The sequence below is a fragment of the Anoplolepis gracilipes genome, chromosome 17 (genome assembly GCF_047496725.1).
Source record: "Anoplolepis gracilipes chromosome 17, ASM4749672v1, whole genome shotgun sequence".
NCBI lineage: Eukaryota > Metazoa > Arthropoda > Insecta > Hymenoptera > Formicidae > Anoplolepis > Anoplolepis gracilipes.
The window spans coordinates 6,629,689-6,643,915 of record NC_132986.1 but is presented as its reverse complement, the minus strand read 5'-3'; the positions used below and the strand labels follow the sequence as shown (position 1 = coordinate 6,643,915).

Here is a 14,227-nt window from a genome sequence, read left to right as displayed (position 1 = left end):
ATAATATTTATTTTTCAATATAATTTCCTTTTAGCTGGACACAATTCGACTCTTTAAAATTCACAGCATCAATGATTTTACTGTTTCTAGAAAATTTTTTTCCTTCCGAGCAAAATACACGAATTAAGGTTCAAATTGCTATTTTATCCAGTTTATTATACATTTCCAAATCTAAAGATATGTCTTATTAATGCTGTGAATGAATATTTTGAAGAACTCGTTTAGCTCGAACAAATTGTTCTACAATGGCCTTGTCGTGTTAAGTGTGTCCAGCTAAAAGAAGATTATGTTGAAAAGTAAATATCATTCAATCTAAATAATTATTCTTTTTCTTTTCTTACTTATCAAACAGTGTACACATATATATGTATATGTATAAGTATGTATACATGTATGAATATATATATATACAGAGTGTCCCAGACTTCGCGGACATGGAATGTACAGCGTGATTCTTCGTGCCAAAAGAAGCAACTTTTTCTTCAGGAAAAATGTCGAGGCATCAATAATTTTCCAGTTATAAGCAATTAAAAAAGATGGGTTTTTTGCAAACCAAACTTTGTAGAATTAAAAAATTAACACAATTATATTCTTCATTTAATTTTAGGTAGAGTTTACTTTACTAAAATTTTTATTTTAGACTTAGTTACAAAAATATATAATAGCAAAATTTGGAAACTAGCAAAAAATGATAACTTTTCTCGACATTTTCGCTAAAGAAAAAGTTGCTTTTTTTTGGAACGCTGTGCATTTCGTGTCCGTGAATTCTGGGACACCCTGTATGTATATATATATATATATATATATATATATATGTGTGTGTGTGTGTGTGTGTGTATGTGTGTGTGTATACTAGTATATTTCACGTGTTATTAATTATTTTAATTAAATAAAAAAGTTTATAAATTTTTTGATAACAAAAAATATTTTTTATAAGAGAAAACAATTTATAGGTTCTCTAAAAATTATTTAGAAAAAGAATGTGTAAATTTAAAAGACAAAAAAAAAATAAAATGCCACAAGAGTTTCAAAAAAATATTCAAAGATTAATCTCTTAACGGTTCAACGGTTTCAATCGCGTTTCTTCTTTCTTGGATTTCCTTTTGTATAATGGAACACATTTCCTCCTAACATAATAAAGAAAATTCATGAATCACTTTGCCCCTTTTCAGGTGAGAAATAACTCATATGGGGTAGGAAAAGGCATTGGTGAGGCATCTTGTCTCCTCCTCAATGCGACGAACAAAACACGTCATTGTACATAGACGCGTATGCTTGTGACGTGCGTGGTCGTGCCCCTCTTTCTCTGTCTCTTCTCCTCTGCCTTCTTCATGCGTAGCCTTCGTTACGACACCGAGGAACGTTAGCGAAGCGATAGAACGACACGGCCTGCGGAAGACGTCGGTGTCGCAACGCTGACGCTGTTGACGGGCCTCCTCTTTGCCATCATCTTCGGAGTAGCAAACAGTGACTCGCAGCTGAGATTTTTGGCAGCGTTGATCAAGCAGAGTGCGCACAGTTCAAGAGCGGCAATCAAGTGAGCAAGTTACAACGCTGGCGAGAGCGCTCTCTTGTACGGAAATTCTAGTCTTTTTTGAAAGTTTTTACGGGGTTGAAAGTTTGTGTCAAATATCGTTTAGATGATTTGATCGTTTATGCATGGAAGTGAAGGACTGCAGCTGTGGAAGAGATACAAGTCCATATTGTGTATAAATAATAAAGAAACAAAATTGTAACTGATTTTGAAATGCACTGAAGTCATAAGAGCGAAAAAAACTAAACTGGTCACTTCTTTTATATAGTGAGAGTCTGATAGTGTCTGATTTAATTATCGCTAAACAAAGATTATAGCAAGTACTAGTGAAATGGCATCCAATCACAGTGTCTTCAAGGGTAAGTCAATAGTTGAGAAGCGAAAGATTAAATGGATAAATAGAAATGTTTATTATTGCCTTATATCCTTTAAAAACATAGAGGAAAGATATATTATCTTGTTTTTGAACTTTTGAATGTCAGTTAAAAGTTCAAAATAAAAATTTATACCCACAAAATTTATTAGAGACTGTGTGTCTTTATTATATTATGTATCAAAATTTTAATAATATCGTTTCAAATTTTGTTTTTAAAAAATGCTTTTTTCAAAAACAAACAAAATCTGAAATTTGAAAAAATTGATCCTTAAAAATATTTACTTAAAATTACAGAAATATGGACACATCTTAGTAAAAAAGATAAAAACAGAAATAAACTAATTTATAAATACAAATAACATATATTATTAATTATATAATATTGAAAATGATATTTGGGAAAGGGGTTGTAGAGATATAATTTATCAAATAAATTCAGAATTTAGCATATAAACAATGAATACAAAATACAGTCTGATAATAAGTAACTAATTAAACGGACCAAATTCGTATCAACTCTAACAAAATATAGCATTTAATCGATGAAAAGTAAAAAAATATATTGATTTAGAAGATCTATTTTGAATTTCTTTTCTCTACAAGTATATATTTTCAACAAGATGATATGAATATGAATGTAAAAACATGTGCGTGATCTATTAACATAACTGCTTAAAGTAATTGTTACAAAGTGAATATAATGACTGTAATTATATAAATATTACATAAAGAATATATTACATAAAGAATTGTTACAAATATACGGTAAAAAACATTTTGTATTTTTGTTGAAATTTTTTCGTATAGAAATTTTTAACCAACTCATTAATATAACATATTGTCGTTATGTTATTTTATTTTAATTTTTCTGCATTGAGTTGAATAATCACCGTTTCTAAGAGTTAAAACAATTCAATTAACAAGTAAGTCTTGCACTAATTCACATTTTTGTGTTAATTTTTTACATATTATTTGTGTTATTTGTTTACATATTTGCCTTCTGTTAAATTAACATTAGAATGAATAAATTGAGGCATAAATTTAACACATTTCTCGTGTCCCAATTTAACCACTCTAATTCTAATGTTAATTTAAAAGGCAAATATGTAAACAAATAATACAAATAATATGTAAAAAATTAACACAAAAATGTAAATTAGTGTAAGATTTACTTGTTAATTGTGTTATTTTAACTCTTAAAAACGGTGAATATTAACTCAATGCAGAAAAATTAAAATAACATAACGACAGTATGTTATATTAACGTAAGAGTATGTTAAAAATTTAACACAAAAATTTCTACACAAGAAAATTTCAACAAAAATACAAAATGTTTTTTATCGTGTATAGATAAATAGTATATGACATAATTAATTAGCTGTTTAAAGTTCTATTATGATTTACAAATATTATTCTTAATGTTTAATATAACGTAACATGTTTATTAGATTTCAATTCGCAAAAATGAGCAAAGATTTCAAAGCCAATTTTATTAGATTTTCCCCAACATTAATACAAAGATCTAAGAATTATAATTTACTTAAGCAATCGTGTTTGTTTTATAAGTATATCCTGTATTTTGTTTGCACGTTTATATTCAATTATAACGTTTCAATTTAAACGAATAATACTGTCAAATTATAATAATTTTTTTGAAAATCTTTTAGTCCATAAATTTTGATAAAAATAATTTAATAATCGATAGAGAGAGTTGTTTGTTTTTTTCCAAACATTGAATTTAAAAAATTATTTAAAATTTAATCAATCAATTTAACTCAATCAATCATAACTGAAGTAAGAGATTTTTTTTTATTAAAGCACATTTTGTTAACACCCAGTAAACGATAATTTCTCGAAATGAGACAACCGTAGTATATAATTCTTTAAAATATTGTTCTAATCATATACGTATTTTCATCTATTCTTATTTACATAAAATAATTTAAACGGGTCTGTATAATGCTTTTAAAAACATAATTTAAGCATTAAAATATTTAACTAAAATTTTATTATTGTAATATTTACAAAAATGATCCTCTTATATAATAATCTAAATGAAAGTATATAATTGTAAAATTGAATTATTTAGTTGCGAAAAAAAGGACAGAAATATATGAATGTTAGAAATGCTCATTGCCATTTAAATATAAATCTCTAAACATATAATAATATAAAACGTATAAAACATATAAAATTTATTTGTAAACATTATTACATTTTTCTAAAAAAATATTATTTTTGTTTGACAAAATTTTTTTTCTATGGAGGTATCTTCCAGAAAAGGAACAGAATTCAAGTGTGGATAAGACTTAAGTCGCACGTATATTCCGCGATAGACGGCAATGAACGCGATTTCCGGTTAGACATTAATGTATTCTTACATTACAAAAAGAGATGATAATTGTCAAGAAACCGCATAATTCTACGAACAAGAATTTAAGTCATAAAAATAATAAAGTAATGAAAAATGTCAGTTTCCTGGAAATAGTGCTCATTCTTGTATAACTATTGAAGAATTAATTCTAAAATAGATATTATTTTTTAATGACAGATGTTATTAAAATATATTAACACTCTATATGAAAATATCTCTTATTAAAAAGTGTCAAATATAAATATTATATTTTTCTATGTAGTATGTTATTAGTTGTGTACGCAAAATGTAAAACAAAAAAATGAGATAATACGAATCTAAAAATATCTAAAAATAATTGAAAAGAACGTAATAAATATACTATATAATATATTTGTAGAAATAATGCTAAAATTTTCTAATGCGTTCTCAAAAAAGACGTAAGTAAAATAGAATTTTGAACAGGGGAAAGACATTAATAATTTATTAGTAATTTGATATCTAGCATATATGTATAAAGGAAATGATCATGCGTATATAATCTACGATCTTTGAATGAAATTTCCATAAAATATGAGCACGATATCTATAGCGATTGAAAATATTGCCAGTATTCTTTGCCCTGAACCCTCGACTGGATGTTCCTAGGGTTAATATGTGTCACCGACAACGTTTGCATATTATCAAGAAGACGGTCGTGTAAATTAACAGTCGCTCATAGTCCACACAACGACGCATCAGTCTTTAATCTCCATCCAATAAGATGCGAATTCGTGTAACGACGCCCGCAGATAACACTGTCTGCGTTGTTAAACTCGAGACTTGACCCGAATCAATGTTTCCGTCATTTAAAGTTACGAGTCATTAAACTCGTATTTGAAGAGCAGGTAGATTATTTCAGACCTATACGAAACAACGATATACATTCGATATAAATAGCTCGTGGTAAAACGAGCATCGAGTTCTGGGTGAAGGTCATGATAAAGCTTATAGGATGACGAACAAAATATATGTCAATGCAAAGGTGTATCCCTAAAAAATTGTGACATAAAACAAAAGTCACATTGAATAATATCATTCATTAATAATTTATACATATAATTTTCCAGGCTTTTATAATATATTATATACTCTATATATAGTTTGTATTAATTTTTTTCCGATCTTAATGAGTTTCAGTAACTGGTGTCATATTATCGAAGTTATTGAAGTGATACGCGAGTTCATATTCGAGTTAAGTCAACTTAATGATCAAGTATAAAGGTGGCCGTAAAAGTTGTAATTAACGATACTGAGCGTCGTTTAAACTAGCGTCGTTTAAAGCGACCGCAACGCTAACGCGTGAATCGAAGTACAATACACTTGACGTGTGCGTTAACATGGTTCTATATATAGATATATATATACATAAATTTATGCATTTGAATGATACAACAAATTGCTTGTTATAGTTGAAAAAAACGGCGTTTGTTTCTAACTAATATTAATATAAAATTATTTATTCTAGATACTAGTTAATAAAAAGTAAGAAATATAATTATCTCTGTAGATAAATTTTATTATTATTTACTATATCAATCTTTGATGTTATTTTAATTAATGTGATAATGCGATATATTGTGTTTATTTAAATTGTTTATTAATAATTAAGATAAATCGGATTGGAATATGAATTAAATCAAATTATAATTAATTTTAGTAAATGTTATATAAATATAAATACTTGATTGATTTCGCCGGAAAGATGTATTAATCTTTCACATATGTCACCAATATTTTTCATTTTTCATTACAACTTGAATTAAATTCAATAAATATATTGCATTATTATCGTGATCGTTTTATATTTATTATCAGCAGACGTTCAAAATAGACGAATCTGAAATACTAGGAAACGCGATAACTCCCTTTAATATTTAACTATTGTACCAACTTGCAATTACCACACGATCGAGAAGTGTAATAGTTGTTATAGTGGTTAAGTGGATAGCACGACATGCGAAACAGGCAGACTCTTGATTCGCGAGCATCATTATCATTGAGTAGATTAGATTTTTTAAACAAGCACTCCTCTTCGATCATCCGAATCGCATTCACTGTTTTGTTTCTTTTAATGCAATATATATATATATATATATATATATATATATATATATATATATATATATATTGCATTAAAAGAAACAAAACAGTGAATATATATATATATGTATGTATGTATGTAGAATTGCATTACTAATACGACAAAAAGTAGGGAATAGCATGCAACTAATTTACCAAAACCTTCAATTGACTATTCAGATCAAACACGAAAAGCGAATTCATTCATATAAATGGAATTTAATAGATATATGTCAACAGATATATGAAGACATAGACTGGTTAAAGTGAAAACACATAACAAACAGACGATCGTTTCTAATCAATTTCATCATCATCGTCATGGATCACTGATAATAGCATTTTACGCATACGACACGGAGTGAACAACGGAATAAAACAATATAATTTACTCGCTAACAGAAATAAAGTTTTTCTCATTTAAGAGACAAATGATTGAACTAAAAATATAGATAAAACAAATCACAGAAGTGTTTTGCGCTGTATTAATATAATGAATAAAATAACAAATAAATTATTACATAAAATATCAAGATTCAAATAATGTATAAATGTTTATCTATAATATCTTATTAGCGCGTCTAAAATAGATAAACATAATTCTTTATTTGTTGTAAAACGCAGATCCAAAATTATCCCGATATTTATTATCCGGTTAACTAAATATGCTTTTCTTTCAATATTTTTTTATCAGTTGTCAGTTGTCAGAACCAATAATAATCAAAAATAGCTACTGCTTAACTCGCTACTTAATTAAGTTAAGCCTCACGTAAAAATGCGAAAGACGAAACGACTTTGACGAGCACAGGATCGCTAAAATCGGTTAAATCACGTACTAAGCGATAAGAATGCACCTGCCTGCGATTTTCTTCGGCCTGCCTCGTGAACATGGTTACGTCAGATACGATACTTATAGTCATGACATTACATCGACAATACTGACATACGTTTGCATTGATGAATATACATTTAATTCGTAAATTATTCGTCGATTCTTTGTAAACGTTGCGTTATAAGGTCGTTTACGTACTTTTACGGTTCGAGAAATCTTAATCGTTCGCAGATTGATGACCATTTCCGCTTCCATTGCTCAAGACAAACACGTGTGTTAAAATTATGCAATAATGCATTAGAATCGATTTATTTGTCATTTGACTGGCGCTTCACTTTTGTAATAATTAAATGCGTCAAAGACAAGAACGCTTAACAAATTGACGTAAGAAATGCTGACTTTAACCCCGTCAAAATAAATTTTTAACAATCTATTGGTATATCTTAGCTCTTACAAAAAAATTGACAATTCCCGCCGATTAAAATCCACATATGGAATCATTTGTGCGATTACGATTCCATCATCTATTTTCTTAACTCTTGGATAAGTTTTATTTTCAATTAACTTTAAGATATTATACGAAAATCATAGATCAAACATTTTCATGAGGAAAGAAATCTGTTTTAGATCAACGTAAAGTACGTCGAGGAAATCGTCATTAAAATATTGATATATGCGTTGGCATTTGTTATACAAAGTGCATAGTGATTCAATGTGCATGTACTGAAGCATTGTATAATTGTGCGATAACCTCCGACGCAAATTCGCGATAAGCAAAGTAACTAGCCGACTTGCCACGAATATTACATAGGTATTGCGGAACGTAAGACGGACGATGCAAGACGATCTAATGCTGAACAGACTATTAATATCGGGGACGAGGTGCGCCTGTTTGTGCGTTGCGACTAAAGTGCGGGCTTGTCCGCTACTTTCTGCGAGCTTCTTTTAACTTGTTCGATCCATTGACGTAACATTTCGCGAAACTTAGAGCTTTCGCACTGCACATGCACAAGGAGAAAATTGGCACATTCGCATCATTCTTGAAATAATTTAAGCGGTCTGCCAATGAACGTGAAAATTGTCGAGCGGCAGTCATGGCCGAGGTCCGACACCACCTATACAACAACTCATTAAAGTAAAACAGACACATGCAGACTTGAGTAGACTCATGAATTGGCACAATCGTAACACACTTTCAATTAATCTATTCTATTTGTACTTGGTGGAAGGCGCGATGATAATTTGAAATTTGAACAGCGATAACGTTCGTGATATTAAGACTAACAATAAGAAGTATTGTAGCATGATCTCTTGTTTCAACATCCGGGATTTCCAACGATGACCTCGAGATGAGTCGCGGTGTACGATGGTGTTGCAACGCATCGAGATTGATGATGGACCAAAAATATATGCGGTCGCGTGTATCACGCGCGTGTGCATTACGTAAAAATTGTTTACGCCGCTTAAGACATGTGACGCAGATCACTCGTCAACCGTACATATATATGTATATATATGTTAACGTCCTGTTTTCGATCAGATACATTGCATCGACTGTAATTGTGTAAAAATTGTGTAAAGACATAACAATGATATTGTAAATAAAGTTAAATCATCATCAAATCAAGGAAAATATAATCTTTTACGGATATTTATAAACACAAACTACTCTAATTTTCAAGATATTTGAACATTTTTATATATGGTTTAGAAAACTAATTATACGTGTAAAAAATTTTAAAAATGTAAAAAAGGAAATCATATATCAATAATATAATATACAAAGGATAATAATAATAATCATATATAAGAGATAATATAATTAATTAAAATGATTATTATATTAATTATAATTTTCTAATACAAATATTCTACACAACGTACTAGTAAAAGTTTTAATAAGAATTATAATACTGTCCAAAAAAGTGATCAATTCTATGAAACATTTCATCTATTAAATATTTCATCTATATTTCTTATCTATATATCTTTATATTAGATTTAAATTTCTTATATAGATAATATATTTCTTATAGATAATTTTAAAATAATAACCTATACACAATGCATATATTTTATTTTTTATATGATCAAAAAGCATAAATATTTTTTTTAATTTCTCTCATAATAAAAAAGCAATGACAAAGAATATTCATATCGACTATTACTTTTGAATTAATTCAACACATCGATCGAATGTTTGCGATCAATTCAGAGCCACAATAATGACCGAAAATGCGTTTGTGCAGATGGCCTCTCATGCAGACAGGTACTCAACATCATGGTAATCCTTGGCTTCATGTTGAACTATATGCTACGCGTGAATTTAACGATAGCGATCGTTTCGATGGTGTCGTCGGACAATAGTAGCAGTCAGCATTCGCATTCCAACGAATCGTTGTCAGTGCCGGACCAGTGCGGTGCTCGGATGACAATGATGAACGACCTCACCCCGATCGACGACACCAGGACCCCGACGATTCACGCCGACATTAATAGAGTCAACGAGACGAATAACGCCACTACGCTCCTACAATCTACCACCGTTTTCTACCATCAGCGAAACTTCGTTGAGACTCACGTAAAGTCGAACTTGCACGGTTAATGACCTCGTCGATTGCTCACAAACAAGTTTTTACATTTAAACGCCTACTTCACCTTTGCATTTAATATATTCGAGAAATCGTTAATATATTAAAATGTGGATATTCGAGAATCGAAATTTATCTATGCCAATTTAATCATGATTAACTAAACATATAAAATTCTTTTTTAGAATTAAAAAAATTATTTTGGCTTAATCGTGCGCACACAATTATCTCAAAGTTATTTTCTTAGTTCGTTTGAATTTATATCTTTCTTTTATAATTTCTCTCTCTATAATTTTGAAATCTCTTTCTTCATTTATTTTTTTAATTTTCTACACTCTCATGAATTGTTCAATTTTCAATCGCAGGAACGAGCTCAGACCAAGTATCCGTGGAACGAATACGAAGTAAATTTAATTCTCGGCAGCTTCTTCTGGGGCTACATATGCACAGAGATACCGGGTGGTCGACTTGCGGAAGTAATTGGCACCAAAAGGGTCTTCGGGTACAGTATGTTGATATCGAGTTTCATCACTCTACTCACGCCGTTATCAGCTACATTCGGCTGCGCCATCATTGCTGCGTTAAGAGTCATATTAGGATTTATGCTGGTACGTCGCTATTCTTCTATGAATTACTATAATTATGACAAATGTGTAAATGCATCCGCTTGGTAAGAGTGATTTAACAAGGAACTCATATAGAATTGAATCTATCGAGCATCTCTCCGTTTCTTTCTCTCTCTCTCTCTCTCTCTTTCTTTGTACATATACAGTCAATTCCATATTATATCTAAATCAATCGAATTTCACGCATTTTTATTTATGCATGATTACAAACAATTGCACAGTCATTTTGACAATCTTTCAAAATTCATTAATTAATATTTCGCAAATCAGGGTGCCACCTGGCCTGCCATCCAGCCAATGACTGCTCGATGGATTCCACCGACGGAGCGTAGCAAGTTCGTCTCTAATATGATGGGTAAATTCATCATGATCTAATTTGCGCTCGATCGCGTAATCAGTTCCGTATGAGATTGTCTTTTTCTACCGACCGAAAAACTTGAGAAACTCGAAACGTACATATACGGGAAAATAATAGACGCTTTATGGTCGCGAATGCGTGGCTGCGTTAACTCTGCACCATAAATTGCATCGTTATTTACAGCCTCGTCGCTCGGCGCCGCGATAACTATGCCGATATGCGGTTTCCTCATCGACTCACTCGGCTGGGAATCGGTCTTCTATGTGACTGGCGTAATCGGGATTATATGGAGCGCCGCATGGTTCTGGCTGGTGTTCGATTCACCGTCGCAGCATCCGCGCATCAGCGTGGAAGAGCAACGTTACATCGAGGATTCGATTGGAACAACCGCCACAAACAAGGTTGCTAATAGCAGTTGTACAAAGTACCTATTTTAATTCCAGAATTTATTTTAATCCCTGTGATGAAACTATTTTAATTTATTTTAATTGATTTTTATTTTTCATTTTAATTTATTTTAATCCTTAAAAACCAAGCAAATAAGATTGTTAATTAAGATACATGAAATTTAAATTTTGAGAAAAAGGTTACACATTTCATTAATTCTTAAATATTGCAATTTGTTTATAATGATCTGTATCAACTGTGTGTGAAAAATTACTTTATTATTCTTTTCAAAAATTGGATTAATATGCTAAAGATATTAATTGAATATTTTAGCATCTGCCAGTGCCATGGCGTTCAATTGTCACCTCGAGGCCTGTTTGGGCTATTGTGATAACACACGCATGCAGCGTTTTCGGTTACTTCACCGTTGTACATCAGCTCCCGACTTACATGAAATATATTTTGCACTTCAACATTAAGGAGGTATGTATATTGCCTCTAACAGAAAATATTTATTTATGTCACAATTATGTCGTTTTATTCATACTATTATTCGAAAATGGAAATGACGTTTATAGAATGGCCTCTTATCCTCGTTACCTTATCTCGGCAAGTACATTTTCGCGCTATCAATGTCCATCTTGGCCGATTACCTGCGTCGCACCAACAAACTATCCGTAACAGCAATACGCAAAATTTTCACGACATTCGGTGAGTAAAACTTCACAAATATTTTTGCAATTTATTATTTTTCTTCTTGTAAATAACGACATAGTATTTTTTAGATAATCAAATAATTCATAAATAAATTTTTTTAAAAATATAAATCGATTAATTCTCATAATTGGACTAAAAGATTTTATTTTCGATTAATAAAATCAATATGATTTTCAGCAATTCTAATTCCTAGCATCCTGATGGTAATTCAAGTATATCATGGTTGCAATCGCGCAGCATCGGTTGCCATATTCACCGTCGGTCTAACGATAAACGGCGCCGTAACGGCCGGTTATCTGGGAAATGGTCTCGACATCGCGCCTAATTTTTCCGGGACCATATTTGGCATTGCCAACACCTTTAGTTCGATAGGCGGTTTTGTTAGTAGTTTCATGGTTGGCACTATTACGTACAAAAATCAGACTTATACGCAATGGACCATTATCTTTTGGATTTTGGCGGCCACTTATTTTACTGGTGCACTGACATTCGCCATTTTCGGCACCGGCGAATTACAAAAATGGAACAATCCTCTCGACAACCAGACAAAGAAGAACGGCACTACTGTAGAGAATGATGTCGAAGCGATCCCTCTCAAAAGTAAAATAATTTCGTAGCGTCTTGAGCGATAACGCTTCTTCTCAGATTGCCAAGACGTTACGATGATGGAGGTGATTTATCGTAATGTGATTCCAAACAGGACAGTATTCATTTTTATTATCTTGAAATTTTAAACCAATTGACCTTGCGACTTGGCAATAGTTTACTAAATATTTCTATTCTTCATTGCCACCTTTCGCTTAAAGTTAAAAATGTTTTAAAAGTTGCAAAATTGTTGTAATTTATTATTATAATTATTTTACTTCAAAGTAATTTTTTACTTCTAAGTAAAATTATTTTATTTTTATTTTTAATTGTTTATATTTTACCTCTAAGTAATAGAAATGCAAAAACCTTAGAACCTTGACTTTTAAAAGTTATTTATAATTATCATTAATATGAATTAATGATATATGTATTCGAGTTTTCTCTTTTATTGCTTTCTTAGATATGCCAAGTTCAGAGTTGATTGATAGAGAATGATTGAGTGCATTTTTACACTCACTTTTTACTGATACTAATGTGTAGTATGTGTGTACATACACGATAAACTTATATAGTTACCAAAACAAAGAAAGATAAACAGTTAAAAATATTTAGTTTATATTAAACATTTATTTAGTATAATTTGTTAATACGCAAATTATAATAATATAATAATAATAATTATACAAATAAATTTTTAACAATCTGTCATTTGTTTTAAAAATAATAGCTAGGAATTATGAAATTAACTCCGAGAATTTATATAAGAAAAATCTTGCAGAGAGAGTTACCATAACTATGTAATATCTATATATACCTAAAGTAATGACACGACAAATAATGTGTTCGTATATGATAAAAGCAATAGGGTTCTTCAATAAAGTAATGCATTTCAAGAATTGTTAATTTTTCAAATTTCAACAGAAAAAATGTAATTTTTATATAATTTATTTACTAGCCTCATTGATAATTTTGACGATATACTAGCTATAAATATAAAAGCCTAAATAATTTCGCTACATAATATACCATTAACAAAAACTTCAGAGCACGCGTTGATAAAGAGGATCATCTATTTCACCACATATTATCATCTACTATACAGACATCTTATTGACTGTTAATGTTAGTAGATGCAAACTGAGTAAGCTGTAATGACTATTGCTTCTTCGTATATTCTTCGACCAGAAGATGGAGTTGAATGCCACATAAGTGTGTACAAACGCAGTCAAATTAATAAGTTATATTCAAAATGGCTTATATGAATATGCGCATTTATTTCTGAAATATGCATAACGCTTATATGGACATGCGCATTTATTCTGAAATTCTATAACGTGTCTCTTGATAACATGACCTATATGCTAAATTACGGGAATTTATCGATAAAAACGCGTTTGAAATAGGGGCCACAATCTTTAAGTTTTAATATCATATCAAAACAAATAAATTTTTATAAAAGCAGAAGCAAAATTAAATTAGCCAATTAAGATTTCTAGATAAGAAACTCCTAATTTTAAGTCCAATACTTCTTTTCAGTTTGCGTCACACAGATATCTCGATAACTAATTGTAAATTTAATTAAAATTCTACTGAAACAGAATCTAAGTCTCAAATTAATTTCTCAAAGATGCAACATTCTTCCTTAATTTTAATAAACCCAATTAATCCTTAAATAATTCAGACTAGCTTTCACACGGCTTTTGTATTTTTCATTCGGCAAATTCTTAGATCAACTTTTGGTTCA

The 14,227-nt window shown here is 30.3% G+C and overlaps 1 protein-coding gene across 2 annotated transcripts; it reads left to right on the top strand.

The window, feature by feature from the left end:
• The first annotated feature begins 1,280 nt into the window (after window positions 1-1,280).
• On the top strand, window positions 1,281-13,521 carry LOC140675118 (sialin). 2 transcript variants are annotated; one of them, XM_072909195.1, is made up of 8 exons: window positions 1,281-1,893; window positions 9,466-9,785; window positions 10,173-10,415; window positions 10,704-10,788; window positions 10,975-11,192; window positions 11,512-11,661; window positions 11,757-11,889; window positions 12,073-13,521. In XM_072909195.1, the coding sequence occupies exons 1-8, from the start codon at window positions 1,866-1,868 to the stop codon at window positions 12,510-12,512; spliced, it is 1,617 nt and encodes a 538-aa protein (XP_072765296.1). In that variant the 5' UTR covers window positions 1,281-1,865; the 3' UTR covers window positions 12,513-13,521. The 2 variants fall into 2 exon arrangements, with proteins under 2 accessions (XP_072765296.1, XP_072765295.1); XM_072909194.1 differs by having other exon boundaries at window positions 1,283-1,893; window positions 9,466-9,797.
• Window positions 13,522-14,227: the final 706 nt, after the last annotated feature.